Genomic DNA, 20,372 nt, shown 5'->3' with positions numbered 1-20,372 from the left:
ATATAGTATAAATATATAAATATAAATATTATATATAGTATAAATATATATAAATTTATAGTTACTATAAAATATTGGCTATATTCCATGTTATACAATGTATCTTTATAACTTTTAAAATACATAACAGTTCGTACCTCTTCATCTCCTGTCCTCATGTTGTCCCTCTCTCCACTGGTAACCACTAATTAGTTCTCTATATATGTGAGTCTGCTTCTTCCTTATTACATTCACTAATTTGTGGTGTTTTTTAGATTCCACATATAAGTGATATCATACAGTATTTGTCAGTATTTATCATACAGCATCTGTCTGACTTATTTCACTTAGCATAATACCCTCTAAGTCCATCCATGTTGCTGCAAATGGAAACATTTCATTCTTTTTTTATGACTGAGTAGTGTCCCATTGTGAGTCTATATCACAGCTTCTGTATCCATTCATGGACACTTAGGTTGTTTCCATTCCTTGGCAGTTGTAAATAATTGGGATGCATGTATCTTTTCAAATTAGTGTTTTGTTTTTTTGGATATATACCCAAGAGAACAATTGCCAAAGAAGACACACAGATGGCCAACAGGCACGTGAAAAGATGCTCAACAGCATTCAGTTCAGTTCAGTCGCTCAGTCGTGTCCGACTCTCTGCGACCCCATGAACTGCAGCACGCCAGGCCTCACTGTCCATCACCAACTCCTGGAGTTCACCCAAACTCATGTCCATCGAGTTGGTGATGCCATCCAGCCATCTCATCCTCTGTCATCCCCTCCTCCTCCAGCCCCCAATCCCTCCCAGCATCAGAGTCTTTTCCAATGAGTCAACCCTTCGCATGAGGTGGCTAAAGTACTGGAGTTTCAGCTTTAGCATCATTCCTTCCAAAGAACACCCAGAACTGATCTCCTTTAGAATGGACTGGCTGGATCTCCTTGAGGAAATGCAAATCAAAACTGCAATGAGATATATCACCTCACGCTTACCATGATGGCCATCATCAAAAAGAACACAAACAGCAAATATTAGAATGGATGTGGAGAAGAGGGAACCCTCCCACACTGTCAGTGGGAATATAAATTGGTGTAGCCACTGTGAAGAACAGTATGGAGGGTTTTTTGCTTTTGTTTTTGTTTTTTTTAAAAACTATCCTACTTTTTATGTAGGAGCCAAGGCCACAGAAAGGTATAAAATAAAACTGCAAAGTCAATGGTGAAGACTGATATGTGCTTTTCTGCAACCTCCTACCATTTGGAGCCCAGGAGCATTTGGGCTTCCTTATTGTCCCGTGTGTGTGTCGGGGTGGTGGGGGTGGTGGGGTGTGTGGAGGCGGATGTGAGTGATTTTCTTTTTAAAAAAAATTTTTTTTCTTGAGGTATAGCCAATTAACAATGTTGTGACAGTTTCAGGTGAACAGCAAAGGGACTCAGCCATAGAAATACATGTATCCATTCCCCCTCAAACTCCCCTCCCATCCAGACTGCCATATAAAATTGGGCAGAGTTCCCTGTGCTCTACAATAGGTCCTTACTACTGGTTATCCATTTTAAGTGTAGCAGTGTGTACACGTCCATCCCAGACTCCCTAACTATCCGTTCGCCTCATCCGTGTGATGCTCTGCTCTACTGTTTCACAGAGGCAGCGGTTCTGCTGCCCCTGACTTTGGGTTGGGATGCTGTGCTATAGGATGGTGATGAGCAAGTCCTCACATCCAGCTCCCTACCCTGCACAGGCCTCCTCTTCTGTCCCCACGTGAGATACAATCACCACTCAAGTTTTCAGTTCCCTTTTCCTTTCTAGGCCACTGGAAATTTCCCCTACTTTCCTGTGAGTTCAGTTATAGATTTACAATGATGTCTATTATATTTTTGTCAGCATTTCCAGGAGTTTTGTAGCAGAAATATTTCTCATATTATCTAGTTCTTGAAAGAATGGGTTGCCTTTTTAACATCTCCTAAACGATTCTATTTCTACCTGCTATGTGGCTAATTCATGCCATCACGATGAAGGCCTTCTGCCTGGTCTCCCTCCAGACACTGCCCATGTCCTCCTCCAGCCCACAATCCTGTCTACAGTTTTCATTTCAAGATGCAGGTCTGAGCTGGTCATCCTTCAACTTAAAAGCCTCTACAAAGGCTTCTCAAGCCCCGAGGATAAAGTCCAGACTTCCTGGTATGGTCTACGGGCCTCTGTGATCAGGCACAACGCACATGGGGAGCCACAGAGCTCACGACCTCATTACTCACTCCCACTGGATCACCTCCTGCTCTGCAAAGCCGCCCTGCTCCCCTTCCCTCTGGCCCCTTCTGCACGATGTTCCCTTTGCTTGAATGTCCTGCTCTGGGCCCTCACCTGGCTAACAAGTTCTTCAGGTCTTCACTTATGTATTTCTTCCAGGACCTTACCTGGACCTTCCTGACCCCACCTCCACTACAAAATGGATTTCCATCAGGTCTCCCTGGTAGCTTGCACTGACATCTTTCAGACCACCCGTATACTCTATTGAAGTTGCTTGCCTACTTGTCTCCCAGATTTAAATTCTAAAGTAAATCTCATTATTGAAAAACTTGCATGTATTTTGTTTAAACAAATGAAGTACAGCTGACCCCTGAACAACCAGGGTTCGAATTGTGCAGGTCTGCTTACACGCAGATTTTTTTCAATAAATGTAATAGCTGTATTTTCATTTTACATATCTTTAAATTAACTAGGTACAGAGAATAGTTTCTCTTCAATTAGAGATCACAATATGTAGAACTTGGGTCTGAGCCCTGATTCTATTCACAACTGTTCAGCTTCCTGCCTTTGGGCGAGTCATTTACCAATTCCTTTGTTTTTGAGGCAGAGATAACAGTAAACCGACTTTTTACTGCGCAGGGGGTTGGCAACCTAATCCTTGTGGTTGTTCAAGGGTCAACTGTCAGTTAATTAAGCTAGATCATAAGCATTTTATCAAAGGCCCTTGTTTTAAGTCAGTCTCTACTGCAACAACCACAAATACTACTGGGGCGGAGTATGGGAATGCAAATTTAAGCAACCCTCATTGATTATTTTCATGTAAGATCGCTACAAAAATCCTGAGCTCTCTGTATGAAAAATTAGCTATTTAAAATTTGCCTATCCAAATATCTATCTGCCAGTTTTAGAGTGAAGTTAGGAAAAGAAAAACAAATGTCATACATTAACACATATATGTGGAATCTAGAAAAATGCTGCAGATGAACTTATTCTCAAAGCAGAATTAGAGTCACAGATGTAGAGAACAAACATATGGATACCAAGGGGGAAGAGGGTGTGGGATGGATTGGGAGACTGGGATTGGCATATATACACTATTGATACTATGTATAAAATAGATATCCAACAAGAACCTACTATATAGCACAGGGAACTCGACTCAGTGCTCTCTGGTGACCTAAATGGGAAGGAAATTCAAAGAAGAGGGGATATATGTATATGGGTGGCTGATTTATTTTACTGTATAGAAGAAACTATCACAATATTGTAAAGCATCTATACTTCAATTAGAAAAAAATTGGCTTGAATCACAAAAACAAAACCAAATTTCTACTTGTGTTAGACATCAACTCCTAGTGTATTTATCAGAAAGAGAAACACGTCAAGAGAATACTATTAGTTTAATATGTAATACATTTATGCTCATAAATTATAAATTCAAAAGGTTGTTTTTATTTATGGGGATATATCAATCAACAATGTTTCAGATAAAAAAATGGAAAATTCTAAAACCAATAAAGGGCTTCCCTTGTGGTTCAGCTGGTAAAGAATCTACCTGCAGTCTAGGAGACATGGGTTCAATCCCTGAGTTGGGAAGATCCCCTGGAGAAGGGAAAGGCTACCCACTCCAGTATTCTGGCCTAGAGAATTCCATGACTGTACAGAAGACAGGATATTCTCTTGGAAAGATGAATTTGAGTCAAGCCTCTCTTACTTGTACTGTTGATGATCCTTAGTGCTTCTTGTTTTGGCCATGAATCTTTCTGCTAACTTTTCTAAGTTCCGAGAATAATCCGTCTCAATTTCGGCTTTTTTCCGGAAGAAATCTTGCAGGTCCTGCAGAAGCTGAACTCTCATCTCTGTCTGCTGCTCCAGGCATTTCTGTTGTTCTACCAGTTGAGCTCGAATTTCTAAGGAGAGAAGAAGAGAACCCATTTGATGATTTCATGAAAATAACTGAAGTGTTCTGGTATGTGCAAGATAAAAATACTGAATCCTATCATTTAGCTTTGCACTGGACCTTTACGAGGCTGCTGTGTTCAGGCTGGGTCTTTAAATAAAGATACCTGCTTACGAATCTATGGTTGCCAGGGGGGAAAGATCAGGGGAAGGGATAGGGAGTTTGTGATGGACATGTACACACAGCTATATTTAAAATGGATAACTAACAAGGACCTACTAGAGAGCACATGGAACTCTGCTCAATGTTATGTGGCAGCCTGAATGGGAGGGGAGTTGGAGGATGGATATACGTACATGATTTGTTGAGTCCCTTTGCCGTTCGCCTTAAAATATCATAACACTGTTGATCGGCTAAGTGCTTAGTCGCTCAGCCATGTCTGACTCTTTGCAACCCTAGGGACTGTAGCCTGCCAGGCTCCTCTGTCCATGGAATTTCCCAGGCAAGAATACTGGAGTGGGCTGTCATGCCCTCCTCCAGGAGATCTTCCCAACACTGGGATTGAACCCAGGGCTCCTGCATTGCAGGCGGATTCTTTACAGTCTGAATCACTGGGGAAGCCCGTTAATCGTCTATATCCCAATACAAAATAAAAAAATTAAAAAAAAAAGAGAGATATCTGCTGACCCTTTAAAAGAATGAACTAAGCCTCAGGAAAGAATGTAATAAATTAGATTAGAAACATGGATTACATTTGCAACACCACAAACATGCAGGGAGTCATGAGGGGGGGAAAAATTAAAGGCTTTCAGATAACAATTTGTAACATATGACATCTTTGGGTAGCTGAGGACACTGTAGTTTTTTAAACAGCGTTTCACCTCAACTATCTTTTTTGAGTTTGAATGGCAGAGAAGTGAGCACCATTTCTTCCAGAATTCTGAACCTTCTCAACTTCTTTGCCAGCTGGCACATACAAACACTGACATCTGGTAATTTTTATTTAGTGCATAAATTTCTAGTTTGTAAAACACATAGCTGTAGGGTTTATAGGAATGCCACACCTAAAAATAATTTCTTTCTATATCCAAATAATCCACTCATTATGGGGTAATCCCTGGATTCTGCTTTATTATTTTGATCACAAGATCAAGAGCTCTTCAATTGGGCTTTTCACATTTTCCACATTGTCCCAACTAACTAAGCTTTATCACATATATAATCCTGAAAAGAATCCTTTGACAATTTTAACATATTAGGAACATGAACATTAGTCATGTAGTGATTTAGTAGAAACACAAAAGCAAAAATGTGTCATGCAAAACTATCTGCAAATGACTGTAACAATGAGCCATGTGTGTTTTGGAAAAGGAGATACAGTAACTAATAACTACTGACTTGTTTTTGTTCTGAGACTCAGGGCTAACCTCCAAAGACAAGAATATTCACACTGGAAAACTTCTTTATTTCATCTTTCCCAGTGTCAGTGCATATTCCCTAAAAGTGAGCGCTGAATCTAACTCAGTGGATTTAGTAGAAATCGTGTCCAAATAACACCTCCTCAATTGCATCCTATTCTTCAGTAACTGAGCTGACAATACATACCCACATAATGCATACCCATACCCTGATTACACATGGTCAATTACACACTGATCATGTGTAATCAGGGTCATTAACAGCAGGGCAATCCAGTTCTGAATGAGGAGTCAGGAAATTTACTCAACTTCATAATAGCTAATAATAATTGAATACTTGCTGTTCTACACTCTACTGAAGTAGGTACTAATATTATCCTCATTTTGCAAAGAAGAAATGAGGTTTAATGAGATAACATCCTTCATCTAGAGACTTCAGCTAGTAAGGAGCACCCTCAGGAGCTCTAACCCAGGTCTGTCCATCAGATTAATCTTGATAGAATGCTTCTGCCTGACTTTCATCCATGCAACATGTTTTAAGAGCGTATAGTGTGCCAGGCCGATATCCTGGCAAAGAAGATACAGCAACTATGATCCTGCTGCTGCTAAGTCACTTCAGTCGTGTCTGACTCTGTGCAACCCCATAGATGGCAGCCCACCAGGCTTCCCTGTCCGTGGGATTCTCCAGGCAAGAATACTGGAATGGGTTGCCATTTCCTTCTCCAATGCATGAAAGTGAAAAGTCAAAGTGAAGTCGCTCAGTCGTGTCCAACCCTCAGTGACCCCATGGACTGCAGCCTTCCAGGCTCCTCCATCCATGGGATTTTCCAGGCAAGAGTACTGGAGTGGGGTGCTATCCTGGCAAAAAAGATACAGTAACTATGAAACAAGCTCTCAGCTCTCAATCAGGTCATGTCCCAGCAGCCCGGTTTTGGAGGAGTCCCGGGAGAAGATAGGAAAGCATTTCTCAAGTGTCCTCTCTTGGTTTTTCCACTTGGAGACTGGGGGACCCTGTTACTCATCTCACAGAAGTGTGGTGAACACCAAAATGAAGACAGATTACAGGTTTTTAACTACCACAAACAGCAGCTGAATTTTAGTCAATCAAAGAAAAGTGTTTTTCAATACAGTATTATAATCAGCATGTCTGCTAAACTCTTTCCTCCACAAATACAGACCTAGTTTTATTTCATAAAGAAAAAAAATCAAGGGAGGGGTATTTCTCATTCAAGAATCCTAGCAAGTCTTTTATGATGAAGTAATTTTAGCTCATCTTGCTGTGCTAGCTGAAAAAAAAAAAATCAATCATCTTAAGCTGTCAACTAGTTCTGTTTTGTTTTTTAAAGCTGTCTTGGTGCCAAAAAAGAAATAAAAGTAGGTGAGAGTACGAATCTCACCAGAAGCACACAAAAATTACACGGGCTTCCTTCTTGGATCTCATTCTTAGATTTTTCTCTTGTTTGTTTCCTTCAGGGTTTAAAATCAAGAGTCAGGGAATTTTGAGAAGGACGATCCTATTTTAAACAGTTAAAATCCCAACCTCATTTTGCAGGGAGTAACTGTTACTTCACGTTATCTGTCATTTTCTGGTCAATATGGTACACTGGCAACATTTTCAATACCAAAAAACTGGAAGGACAGAAACTAGAGAAAAAGTACGTGCCAAAAATTAGAGAAGAAGAACATGACTGATTACTTTTAATTTAGAAAAGTTTGACAAATGAGGAAAAGGTCACAAGGGAAAAAAAATCATGATATAAGTACTAACATAAGAACTCTCCATTTAGGAAGGGAAAACCTTTGGATACCTCATATCACATCAGAGTTGTTAAGCAGCACAATTCAGCAGGTCACCTTCCTGCATATATGCTGTGCCTCTATTAACACGACTTTATCAGATTTGACTTCACTGAGTACAGCACCATATTTTAAAGATTTTTAAACAAATGAATGAAACAAATGCTGGTCATATTAATCTTAGTTCATTGATTAGAACAGATCAAAGAAGCCTGTGGAGCACTGGGCCCTGAAGTGAAGTGTTAGTCGCTCAGTCGAGTCTGACTCTCTGCAACCCCATGGGCTGTAGCCTGCCAGGCTCCTCTGTTCGTGGAATTCTCCAGGCCAAGAATAGTGGAGTAGGTAGCCATTCCCTTCTCCAGGGCATCTTTCTGACCCAGGGGTCAAACCCTGCGTCTCCTGCGTTGCAGGCAGATTCTTTGCAGTCCAAGCTACCAGGGAAGCCCTATACTGTACCAATCCTGTGATAAGAGCACAAGTGGCTATTAGCTTTCTTGAATTAGTACTGACTGGATTTTTCCCCCTCAGGTCCAGGCCTCATGTTAATTTATTATAGTTGACCAGGCTTTTACTGAGCTCCTATTTTGTGTAAGGCAGGGTCCTAGGCTGGACCCTGGAATTACAAAAACGTGTTTGACGCAGCTTCTTTGGGTAGAGAAGGAAATCCTAAAATGAGAGTATCAAGATACCGTGCTCAGCGCTCATAATAAAGGGATGGAAAGAGGAGCTGACTCAGATGGTAAAAGAGCCTAGAAGATGTCACACCCTTAAGAATAAGAAGGTTTTAAGACAGACAGCTGTAACTACAGAGAATGGGAGAAAATGTTTGCAAATCATATACTTCATAAGAAAGGGCTTTCCTGGTGGCTCAGTTGGTAAAGAATCCACCTGCAATGCAGGAGACCCAAATTTGATCCTTGGGTCAGGAAGACCCCCTGGAGAAGCAAATGGCAATGCCGCTCCAATATTCTTGCCTGGGAAATCCGATGGACAGAGGAGTCTGACAGGCTACAATCCAATGGGTCACAAAGTCACACACCAGCGACTACACCACCACCACCACCAAATAACTAACTTGTGTCTAGAATATATAGTAACTCTTAGAACTCAATAATAAAAACAGAAATAATCCAATTTAAAAATGGGCACCAGATCTCAATAGACATTACCCAAAAGAGGATATACAGATGGCTAACAGCACACGAAACGGGATTCAAAGTCAATCGCCATCAGGAAGATGCGAATCAAAAGCACAATGAGATAGGACTTCACACTCACTAAGATGGCGATCACCAAAGACAGCACAAGTGCCGGTGGGGTTGGAGAAGCTGGAACCCTCACACATTGCTGGTAGAAACGTAAACTTGTACAGCCATTTTGGAACAAATCTGGCAGTTCCTCAATGTTTGACATAGACTGAGCAAATCTACTCCTACGTATATACCCAAGAGAAAACATATTTCCACACAAAAATGTATAGACAAACGGTTGTGGCAGTATGCCTCATAACAGCTGAAACGTGGAAATAACCTAAATGTCCTTCCGTGGAACAGAAAAATAAAATGAGGTATGGCTGCAAATTGGGGTGTTATTCATTCATAAACAGGAATGAAGTAAAGATTCATGCTTACACTGCAAATACAAGCTTAGTGAACAAAACGAGTCACGGATGGAAAGTGTGATTACATTAATGTGAAATGTCCAAAAGAGACTACTCCATAGAAACGGAAAGTAGATTCATCGTTGACTGGAGAGCTGGAGGTGCTGGAGGAAATGGGAAGTGATGGCTAAGGGGTGCAGGATTTTTTTGGGGGCGGTGATGAAAATGTTGTAAAAGTGACTGTAGTTAACAGTTACAAAAGAGTGAATATACTAAAAAGCAACTGTAGGCTCCAAATGGATATACTGAATGAAATACCACCTAGCTCAATGCAGCTGTCACATTAAACAAGAGACTGCCATCTCACAGCTCCATGAAATTACGGTTGAGACATCTCTGAGAACGGTAACAGCAGTAACAACAAGATGACTCCTATTTTCACACCTAGGACTTTTTAGTGGTTTATCAAATTAGACAACATGGGGCAAGCACGTTAAAATGATGTCTTCATAAAACGACTCTTGCTTCAGCATTTTTACTTCATCTCAACTTATCTATGATCCAGAATGGTACAGAAAAGATTAACCTAAGAGAACACTGAGAGCTTTATCACCATGACTCCCAGACAGCTGCATAGAACAGTACAAACTCTTTCAGGCAGAAAAAGGCCACCTCAGAGGAGTCTCCAAGCAGCCATTATTTAAATCTAGGGCAGGACCTACTAAATACTAATAATGGCCATTTTAACGGAGCTAAAATTTACTTTTTTTTTTAATGACTGTTATTTCATTCCCGTTCTACTAGCATATCACCACGGAATGAATCAACATCAGTAAGCCAATAAGATTAATACACAAAAGATGATGCTTTCAAACTACTCACTTTGGGGGAAAAAAAAAGGTTGAAATAGTTCCTCTCTTAGCTATAAAAATCTGCTGACTAACACTTACCAAATAAAATGGAACTGCCTAGGAAAGGAGGAAACAGAGGCATTTCTTGCTATTGCCCTGATAAAGGGAAGTCCTAACCCTTAAAATAAATTTGTGTGAGCCCACAAAGTATGATGCATATTTCATGGAAAGATTGAGGCCAGACTGGGCTGTTTTGCTAATATGTTACTGACTGATTAGGACTAGGACATAAAATTGATAGACTGGGTGTGAAACTTGTGATCATACAGCAAAAAATAAAAACATAGTAACACTTCTAAAGCATCACAAACCATCTCAATTATTTTATAGTGTCCTTTGGTCAGATCTTCCTTACGATGTCAACAAAATACATATCGTGTGTATATTTATCAGTACGTTTATCCAAAGGATATAAGGAACTTCCCCAAATGATAGATGAGAACCCCTGGAATGTCCTGAAAGAGAAGAACCCAATGAGATTCTAACTGGTTCCCTCAATTTTTCACATAGTCATGTGAATATGTATACAACCTAGCAGCTACTGCTTAGCTGAACACTAGGTACAAACTCGTGAAATAATGCTGAAAAGCCTAAAAAAGCTAGAAATTTGGAGCAAAAGATCCATGTGAACTTTATTTTGTGTGTATGTGTGAATAAGCAAAGGCCATTTCCTCACTAGAAATCTGAACCCAAGATTTAAGCTTCTTTTGCACCCTGCACCTTGTGGCTTTGTGCTGGCGTTACCGTGCCACTTATTACAAGTCACGTGACATGGGCCAAGCTGCTTAACATCTTGAAAAATAGGAGTTCCACTTCACGAGATTGTGGTGAGACTTAGATGACGCAAGCGAAAAGCATGCTGCAATCTGCAAATCACCATGAAACAGATGGAGATGTTATTATTACTGGTATCATCAGGCTTTCATGAGAAAAATATTTATTGACTACTACCGTGTGCCAGATTCCCTTTGACTCATTGGAAAAGACTCTGATGCTGGGAGGGATTGGGGGCAGGAGGAGAAGGGGACGACAGAGGATGAGATGGCTGCATGGCATCACTGACTCGATGGACATGAGTCTGAGTGAACTCCGGGAGTTGGTGATGGACAGGGAGGCCTGGCGTGCTGCGATTCATGGGGTCACAAACAGTCGGACATGACTGAGCGACTGAACTGAACTGAACTGAATTAACAGACTGCAAAGGACAAGCCCCATTCTCAGTGAGGAGACAGCCCAGGCCACCAGATGATGAGAGTGAGTGACCTCCAGGGCTTCGAGTCACCAACGTCAAGGAGCAATGTAAAGTGTGGGGAGGAAGTGTGTGTGCCCCAGCAAACAGGCAAGCACTGAGGAGGTGGTCCTGAGGCTACCTTGGCAGTGGGCTGGCAGACAGAGGGGAAGGGCATCCCAGGCTGAAGGAAGCTTACGCACAGGCGTGAAGAGAACCTGGCCAAGTACTTCTCTGCGCTACAATCTAACTCTACTTGGTAACAGGCCTAGTCACAGGCTAGGTCAGAAAGGACCCCACATGGTAGGCTAAGGAGTAAAATTTTATCTTTTAGGCCAGTTTTCCCAACTGGCCTGATGGTAAGAGCCACCAGGCAAGCTTACTAAAAATACCTATCTGATTCTTTTGGTCTGACAGGACCAGGAACAGAGGATATCCAAGTACCCAGGGTGAATCTTATCACTGGGCAACCTTAGGAAACACCAGTGGGGAGGAACTGAACAATTTTGAACAAGGAAGACACATAGTTCGATTTGCATTTCAGAAAATAGCACGCATAAATGAATAAATGAAACAAAAGGCTAAATATCTGATAAATATGAAATATTTTCATACTACTGAAATATTTCAGAGAAGGCAATGGCACCCCACTCCAGTACTCTTGCCTGGAAAATCCCATGGATGGAGGAGCCTGGTAGGGTGCAGTCCATGGGGTCGCTAGGAGTTGGACACGACTGAGCGACTTCACGTTCAATTTTCACTTTCATGCATTGGAGGAGGAAATGGCTACCCACTCCAGTATTCTTGCCTGGAAAATCCCAGGGATGGGGGAGCCTGGTGGGCTTCCGTCTATGGGGTTGCGCAGAGTCGGACACAACTGAAGCGACTTAGCAGCAACAGCAGCATTGAAATATTTTCAAACTATTTATTAAATAGTTTCCTTTGTAAGCTACGTGGGTGTGTGTGTGCGTGTGTGCTCAGCCGCTTAGTTGTGTCCCACTCTTTGTGACCCCATGGACTGTGGCCTGCCAGGCTCTTGTGTCCATGGGATTCTCAGGCAAGAATATTATAGTAGGTTGCCATGCCCTCCTCCAAGGGATCTTCCCAACCCAGAGATTGAATCCGTGTCTATTACGTCTCCTGCATTGGCAGGTGGGTTCTTTACCATTAGTGCTACCCGGGAAACCCAAAATTCTGTATCACTGCAGCCTGCCAGGCTCCTCTGTCAATGAGATTCTCTAGGCAAGAATACTGGAGTGGGTTGCCATGCCCTCTTCCAGAGGATCTTCCTGACTCAGGGATCGAATTGGGGTCTTCATTTGAATTATGAATTATCGGGCAAAACAAACCACCACCACTGACAAAAACCCTCACAAGAATGAATGGTATCCATATTTTTCTGTGCCCAAGCTTATTATTTTAATTAGTTATGAATCACCCATTTCCGTCATCTGGTGTGGAAGTAATGAGTATTTCCCTGTCATCTGTTATCAGAGAGGAGAAGCTGATTGTCAACCACACTGGAGAAAAAGCTTTAGAGCTGTGCTGTCCCATATAGCCATGTGTCACACTGAGCACTTGTAAAATTGGAAATGTAGCTCATCTATAGGACAATTCTCTAGTGATGAAGTTTCTGATAAATGGAATCTGAAAAGTTCTGTAAGTGGAGTCAGAAAAGGTCTTTGAAGAGTTGGTTGACTTGATCGGAAGCTAAGATTTATACACAAGGCAAATATGGGCTAAAATACAGAGTATCAGGACACTGGTTCCAGTTACAGAAATACGACCTTGGAATAGTAATCATCTCTGTGGAACTTATATTTCCTCAACTGCAAAATGATCACTAATCATAACTGCTATATTCCCTTCCCAAAGGCAATGGAAGGCTTCAATGAGATGAGATATACAAAGACTTCTTCATCATGTCAAACACTGTAACGGCCAATTATCATGTAATGTGGACTGAGAAAAGAAAAAAAAATTAGGTTCTAGATTTGATGGTGTCAATTATTCACATTAAAGAACTTTCAGAAAAGACTACAGGCAACTGGAGTCAGTAGTGACAGCTTCAGTGGCTGGCCCCACACTGACTTTAAAGGATATGTAACATATGGAAGGGTCTGGAAATCTGGCAGAATGAAAAGTAGTTCCTTAAATAAATAAACTAAAAATAATAATTCTTGATACCCTGGCCCAGAAGAGTAACATTCTGAAGAAGGAAGCTTAAGGTGGTTGGATCAAATAGACTCTTTCAGGTTACTGCTTCATGAAATATATAACTCCCTAAAGTCTATTTCTGGCATCAGGAAAAGACCCTGATGCTAGGAAAGATTGAAGGCAGGCGGAGAAGGGGATGACAGAGGACGAGACGGTTGGGTGGCATCACTGAGTCAATGGTCATGAGTTTGAGCAAGCTCCAGGAGATGGTAAAGGACAGGGAAGCCTGGCGTGCTGTAGCCCGTGGGGCTGCCAAGAGTCGAGCACAACTGGACAACTGACCAAGAACAACAAAGTCTTTTTCTACTTCTGACTTGTGAAATCACCAACTACTTAAGCAAAATAAATAGCACAGACATATATGAAATTGGGTTGTTTCCATTCTAAGCTCAAAGCATGGCTTCCTCCTAGCGTGCCAAGAGATAATTTGAATATCTGGGGGGGGGTGGGGCGGGGAGAGTTATAATGAATCCTTTAGAAACAAAATAAGAAAGTGTCCTCTCAGCGCAGTTAATCCTCACTGCATGGATATGAAAGTAAAGTCAGTATCACAACATTTCCTACACTTACAGACTGTGTTTATTTTTCTAAGTTCTCATAATAATATCTTCATTTGAAATGACATTTACCTCAGTATTATCAGGACTTCCCTGGTGGCTCAGACGGTAAAGCGTCTGTCTACAATGTGGGAAACCTGCGTTCGATCCCTGGGTCAGGAAGATCCCCTGCAGAAGGAAATGGCAATCCACTCCAGTACTATTGCCTGGAAAATCCCATGGACACAGGAGCCTGGTAGGCTACAGTCCACGGGGTCGCAAAGAGTCGGACACGACTGAGCGAAGGCAATCAATCTAATCAGTATTATCTCAGAATAAGCTCACCACAAAAGTTTTCATAACTTTTGACAGCCAAATATTATATTCTGGCCCAGATAACATTTTAATGTAAAGTACAGAAACCAAATTTGCACTTTTTTTTTTTTTTTCAGATGAGAGCTAGCCAGGATGAAAGCCAATAAATTCAGGTGGTCAATTATTACAGTTTAACTACATTGTTGGAAAGGCCAGTTTAAGGAAGTACAGATCTGAATGATTCAATTTAGTGCTTTTATTTAGAATGCGCAAGAGGCAGAACTTCATTAACTTCCCCATAATTAAGCAAGGACATTTAAAACCATATTAGTAGATTGATTTTTATTACCAGAAAAAGACAGTGTATGGAAATCACTGATCTGTAGAGTCTAAAGATTTACATTTTGGAATGGCTGTGTCACTGACAAAAGTTCAAGGCATTCTTTAAACGGTGACTTTCTTTGCTGAAATAATTCAACATGAAGTCTCATGGCATAAACATGTTCCACATATGTTTTTCTCTAAATAAGTTAGAAGAATGAAAAACTTTTAACTAGTTTAAATCTTTTGTACAGAATTAATCGCAAATTGAGTCTTTTTAAAATTAAGGCTGTTTCCCAAACAGTAATTACAATTTTAAAGCATCTACTAGAACACACTTTAACTTCCCAAGCAATTTACCATTTACATTGAACACAAGACTATTTACTGAATTCTTACTATGTTCCAGATCCTGTGATAAGTACTTGATGTAGTTTAGCTCATTTAATTCTCACAGCAATCCCATTATGTAATGCTTCCATTCCATACATGAAGAAATCAAAGCAAGAGATTAAGTACTTTGTCCAAAGTCATACAATGAATAAGTACTAGAGCTTAGATTCCCATTCAGGCTTGTCTAACTCCGAAGTTCATGATGCAAATTTATAACATTCCACAGTTACACACAATGTGCAGTTATACAAAGCAAGTCTAAGTGATCCAGGCCAAGCCTCAGTGATAATTTATAGAATGTATGCAGATGCTGTATATAACTATTAATGCATCAAATAAAAGTTTAAGTGCAAAGTGTCTACAGCATCATTTAGAAAAGCAGCAAAAATTTCATGTCTATCATTGATATTTAAAAACCTAATATTTTACAAAAACTAGGTAAGCGGCCAACGCTAATTCTCTAGTACTTCTAAATGTCCTGGTTTTATGGGAAACTATGTATTTAAGTCAATTACTTTTGTTTTAAATCATTATTGTTACTGCTATTATGTTCCAATTATTGTAGAGTTTTGAACTATATTAATCTGATTACCAATATCATGTCTCTAAATTTCCATACAGCACATAATAGATTCTCAATAACTATCTCTGATGAATGTTTGCTTCCGTAAAGATAGCTAGTTTCTAAAATGTTTCATTCTGCACATTTGGATGTAGGACTCAAATTTTGCTAATTCATGAAATGGGTTTCCTGTCTCCTCTCTCTGCAACCCTCCACCCATGCCACTGTGCCTCTTCATTCTTTGCTCCACGTGGCCCTGCTGGTATCCAGCCCTACAAGGTTTCCTCCATAAACAATGCTGTACTCAGTCAACAGTAGAACAAACTCCAGTTAAATCTACTGAAAATCACGTTTTAAACATCTCTCAATTAAAGAGATCTTTTATGTGTCTACTTCCACTGTAAGAGAACACTTTGATCTAGGAAAATAACGAAGGAAACACTAATCATTTCATTTAAGTTTCCTTAGACTTCTATTAGAGACTTTGATGGGATTGCTATTGGCAACTTCATAGTCAATAACCTCTGGCTCCAAGGGAACCACCTGAACTCTGATTCAGGAGCTGACACAAGGAAACCAGAAAGTAGCCTGGTTACTTGTGCTTTCTTAACATTCATTTCACAGCTGGAGGTCACAATTCTGGATTCCAGAATAAATATCTTTCAACCCTAGCCTACAAAATTCTTAAAGAGATGGCATTAAAAAAAAATCTTATCGCTATATGTATATATACACACACTCCTGACACCCGACACTTGGGCTTCCCAAGTGGCTCAGTGGTAAAGAATCCACCTGCCAATGCAGTAGATGTGGGTTCAATCCCTGGGTAGGGGAGATCTCTTGGAGGAGGACATGGCAACCCACACCAGTATTCTTGCCTGGAAAAATCCCACAGACAGAGGAGCCTGATGGGTTATATATAGTCCATGGGGTTGCAAAGAGTTGGATATGACTTACTGACTGAGCACACACAGCATATATTTTATATATGTGCATATCTTTTAAGGTTTTTCAGGCCTAAGCAAATACTGAACATCAATCAGCTTGTTAAAATGGCAGAACTAATCATTCCCTTCTTGGGATGTCCTTGGTGCTCCAGCGGTTAGGACTCTGTTTCCATTGCAGGGAGCACAGGTTTGATCCCTGGTCAGGGAACTAAGACCTTTAAGCTGAGAGGCACAGCCAAATAAACAAAATATCAAAGAAAATGTCCAGTTTGAGAGAGAAACCTATGTATAATCATAATATTCTTCTATTTTATCCTCTTATAAAAGCCAAATTCTATAGTAAAAGTTATTTTTGGTCCTGTACAAACATTCAACCTTTACCCACATAATCTGCAGAAACTGATTCAACAACATTCCCTCATTGTCTGTTCAACCAGCAAAGGATTACAAAAATCTGACAAACACTGAGTAACTTTCAGATGCTGTGCCCTGAAGAAAGAAAGATAAACCCATTGCTTTTTGCCCCCAAGGCCTCCCAAGGTAGCTCCTGGTCTACAGACATGTAAAAATAACTTGTTTTTTAATGTTTTTTTTTTTTTTTTTTTTTTTTAGTGTGTGTGTGTGTGTTGGGGCTTCCCAGGTGGTGTTAGTGGTAAAGAACGTATCTGCCAATGCAGGAGACATAAGAGATGCGGGTTCAATCCCTGTCAGCAAGATCCCCTGGAGGAGGGCATGGCAACCCACTCCAGTATTCTTGCCTGGAAAATCACATGGACAGAGGAGCTTGGTGGGCTATAATCCATGGAGTTGCAAAGAGTCAACATGACTGAAGTGACTTAGCATATACTGCACCTTATGGACTGTAGCCTGCCAGGCTCCTCTGTCCATGGGATTCTCCAGGCAGGAATACTGGAGTGGGTTGCCATGTATTTCTCCAGGGGATCTTCCCAACCCAGAGACTGAACCCATCTCTCTCTATCTCCTGCACTGGCAGGTGGATTCTTTATCACTGTGTCACCTGGGAAGCCAGGGCAGTGTTGTAAATCCTACAATGGAAGCATGAAGAGAGTGCTGAGAGGACAGAGGCAGGAACTGTAAGTTCTTCCCAGGTGAATCAGGGAAGGCTCTGATATGACACAGGAGCCAGTACAGTAGCTAAGTAGAAGGATGTCAGTTGAGGATGTGTGCGAGAAGGGTATTATGGGTAAAAGGAGTAGCCTGTGCAAAGGCCCAGGGTATGACTATCTGGAGAGTTCAGGGAGTTTACCAGAATGGCAGTTTGTTACATACTTCAGGGTCATAAGGTAGACAGGGGCTGGACCAATTATTAGGGGATTTAAAAGTAAATACTCTATAATGATATGGGGTGTTATCTTTACTCAGCTCTCATTATTGAGAATGCTTCAATTTATTTATTTAACAAGTTAAAAACAAGTGCATATCCTCCCCTCCCACCTGGGAATGTAATGTACAGCACAGGGAACATGTCAATAATACTATAATAACTTTGTATGGTGACAGATGGGTACTAGACTTATCTATTGTGGTGATTTTTTGGTAATGCATAAAAATATCAAATCACTGTTGTACATCTAAACTAATATTGTAAGTCAACTGTGTAATTTATAAAAAGAAAAAATGCATATTAATCACATTTAGAAAAGATAGCTGTAGAAATATATTCTATAATTGATTATCAGAAAACATTTCCTGCCAAATATTTGACAAGCTTTTTTTAAGTGTTTAATACTAATTTAGATAAGAGAAGGTAGTATCAGCTGCTTTTAGTAGAATACTGAGGATATGGAATGGAAGGATTTATAAGTACCATAAAGTGATGAGATTGCCTTTCATTTCACTATAACTAGACTTATATCTAATTCTGAATTAAAGTAGTTTAAAATGGACTTCCCTGGTGCTCCTGTGGTTAAGAAGGACCAATGCAGGGGATACAGATTAGATGTGTGGTCCAGGAAGATGCCTTGGGGCAACTGTGCCTGTTCACCACAACTACTGAGCCCACCTGTCACAACTGCTGAAGCCCATGCGCCCTAGAGCCTGTGCTCGGCAACAAGAGAAGCCACCGCAATGAGAAGCCTGCACACCGCAACCAGCGAGTAACCTGCACGCAGCAGAGAAGACTCACTGCAGCCAAAATCAGTGCAGCCTAAAGCAAGTAGTTTAAAATATTTAAAACACCTATATTTTACCTTTCTTACAAACTCCGTGGTCCACCGTCTTGTAATTTACTTTGAAAAGTATACCTTGTAAAAGATACTGTATCACTGAATCTTTACAAAGCAGCAGTCTAAAAAGGTAAAAATGCTAGCATTTTTTCATCCTGCTGCTGCTGCTGCTAAGTCGCTTCAGTCATGCCCGACTCTGTGCGACCCCATAGACGGCAGCCCACCAGGCTCCCCCGTCCCTGGGATTCTCCAGGCAAGAACACTGGAGTGGGATGCCATTTCTCATCTTACACCTCTCTATAAGCACTTGGCCATGCGTGTGTGCTCAGCCATGTCTGACTCTTTGCGATCCCATGGACTGTAACTCACCAGGCTCCTCTGTCTATGGAATTTTCCAGACAAGAATACTGGAGCGGGTTGCCATTTCCTTCTCCAGGGCATCTTCCCAACCCAGGGATCAAACCTGTGTCTCCTGCATTGACAGGCGGGTTCTTTACCAGCTGAGCCACCAGGAAACCCTATTATAAACTCTTTACAGGATTTCAAACACAATATTAGCTTAACTGCCTCTGCCACATCCACTCTTTCTTAGCTGCTCTAACCTGGAAGAGATTCATTTTTAAACAAGATCAGATGCACGAACAGCTCTGAGTGCATTATTGAGAAATAGTAATCCTGCTCCCTTCAACACCCAGGATCAGCTAGTTTCTGCCTACCGTCCCCCTCATCATGCATCTACAATCTACATGTTGCTTTTGACTGAAACTTCCTTCCCAGATCCTTGCTCACACTGTGTATCCCCACTCTGTTAACTTTCCCCAGGGTTTCGGTAAGAAGTGGAAGTACTAAAAGGTGAAGACAGAAGACAATGGGCTGATGGGCTGAGGGAAAGAAAGCAGGTGGGAATAGGAGAAGGATAAAGGGAAACAGCTTACTGAGAAAACAAAAGAGAAAAGAATCAAGCAGAGAAGAGAGATAAAGAGAGGAGCAAAGGGGGACCGCCCTGGATGCCCAATGGTTACCACTTCGCCTTACAATGCTGGTGGTGTGGGTTTGATCCCTGGTCAGGGAGCTAGGAGCCCACATGCCTTAAGGCCAAAAACAAAATAAAACATAAAAGCAATATTGTAACAATTTGATAAAGACTTAAAAATGGTTCATATTAAAAAATGTTAAAAAAAAAAAAAAAAGAGAGAGAGAGAGAGAGAAAGGAGCAAGGTAGGTGAGGGAGGCAAGGGAGCAGGTGAAGAAAATGAAATAAGTGCCAAAGGCCTTCGGATTCACAAATCAGACTTGGGCACCAGGGGAACTTGGAGAGGGCTTTGGTCTCCTCAAGGCTGTCTTCAGGCTCTCCGATTTTTGAAGAGCACATCTGTCTTTAATAATGCCAGATATCAGAATTCTGTCATGGGCCAGCATAAAAACAAAATTTCAAGGTCAAACAAAGCAAAATTCTTTCCTTATGAGAATTAAAGTATATGTTGCCTCAGATTTATAAGATCCCCTCCCACCCCAAAACACACCCCTTTAAGCCTTTTAGAAAGCCAAGTGAAATCATAGTTGGTTATGAATGTGTGTGCGCTTAGTCGCTCAGTTGTGTCCAACTCTCTGCGACCCCATGGACTGTAGCTCTCACCAGGCTCCTCGCCATGGAATTTTCCAGGCAGGAATACTGGAGTGGGTTGCCATTTCCTTCTCCAGAGGGATTTCCTGACCCAGGGATCGAACCTGCATCTCTTGAGTCTCTTGCTTTGGCAGGTGGATTCTTTGCCGCTGCGCCACCTGGGAAGCCCCTTGTTACCTCTGTCACCATC

The 20,372-nt window shown here is 41.1% G+C and overlaps 1 protein-coding gene across 9 annotated transcripts in view; it reads right to left on the bottom strand.

Moving 5' to 3' along the window:
* Positions 1-20,372, bottom strand: part of SRGAP1 (SLIT-ROBO Rho GTPase activating protein 1) — a 308,204-nt gene that overhangs the window by 155,210 nt on the left and 132,622 nt on the right. For all 9 annotated transcript variants that reach the window (XM_025283902.3, XM_025283903.3, XM_044942502.2 and 6 more), the window contains one exon: positions 3,942-4,137. In XM_025283902.3, the coding sequence (XP_025139687.1) occupies positions 3,942-4,137 (196 nt within the window). The remainder of the gene's footprint in view (positions 1-3,941; positions 4,138-20,372) is intronic.

This window comes from Bubalus bubalis, chromosome 4, assembly GCF_019923935.1.
Source record: "Bubalus bubalis isolate 160015118507 breed Murrah chromosome 4, NDDB_SH_1, whole genome shotgun sequence".
NCBI lineage: Eukaryota > Metazoa > Chordata > Mammalia > Artiodactyla > Bovidae > Bubalus > Bubalus bubalis.
This window is presented reverse-complemented; position numbering and strand designations above follow the sequence as displayed.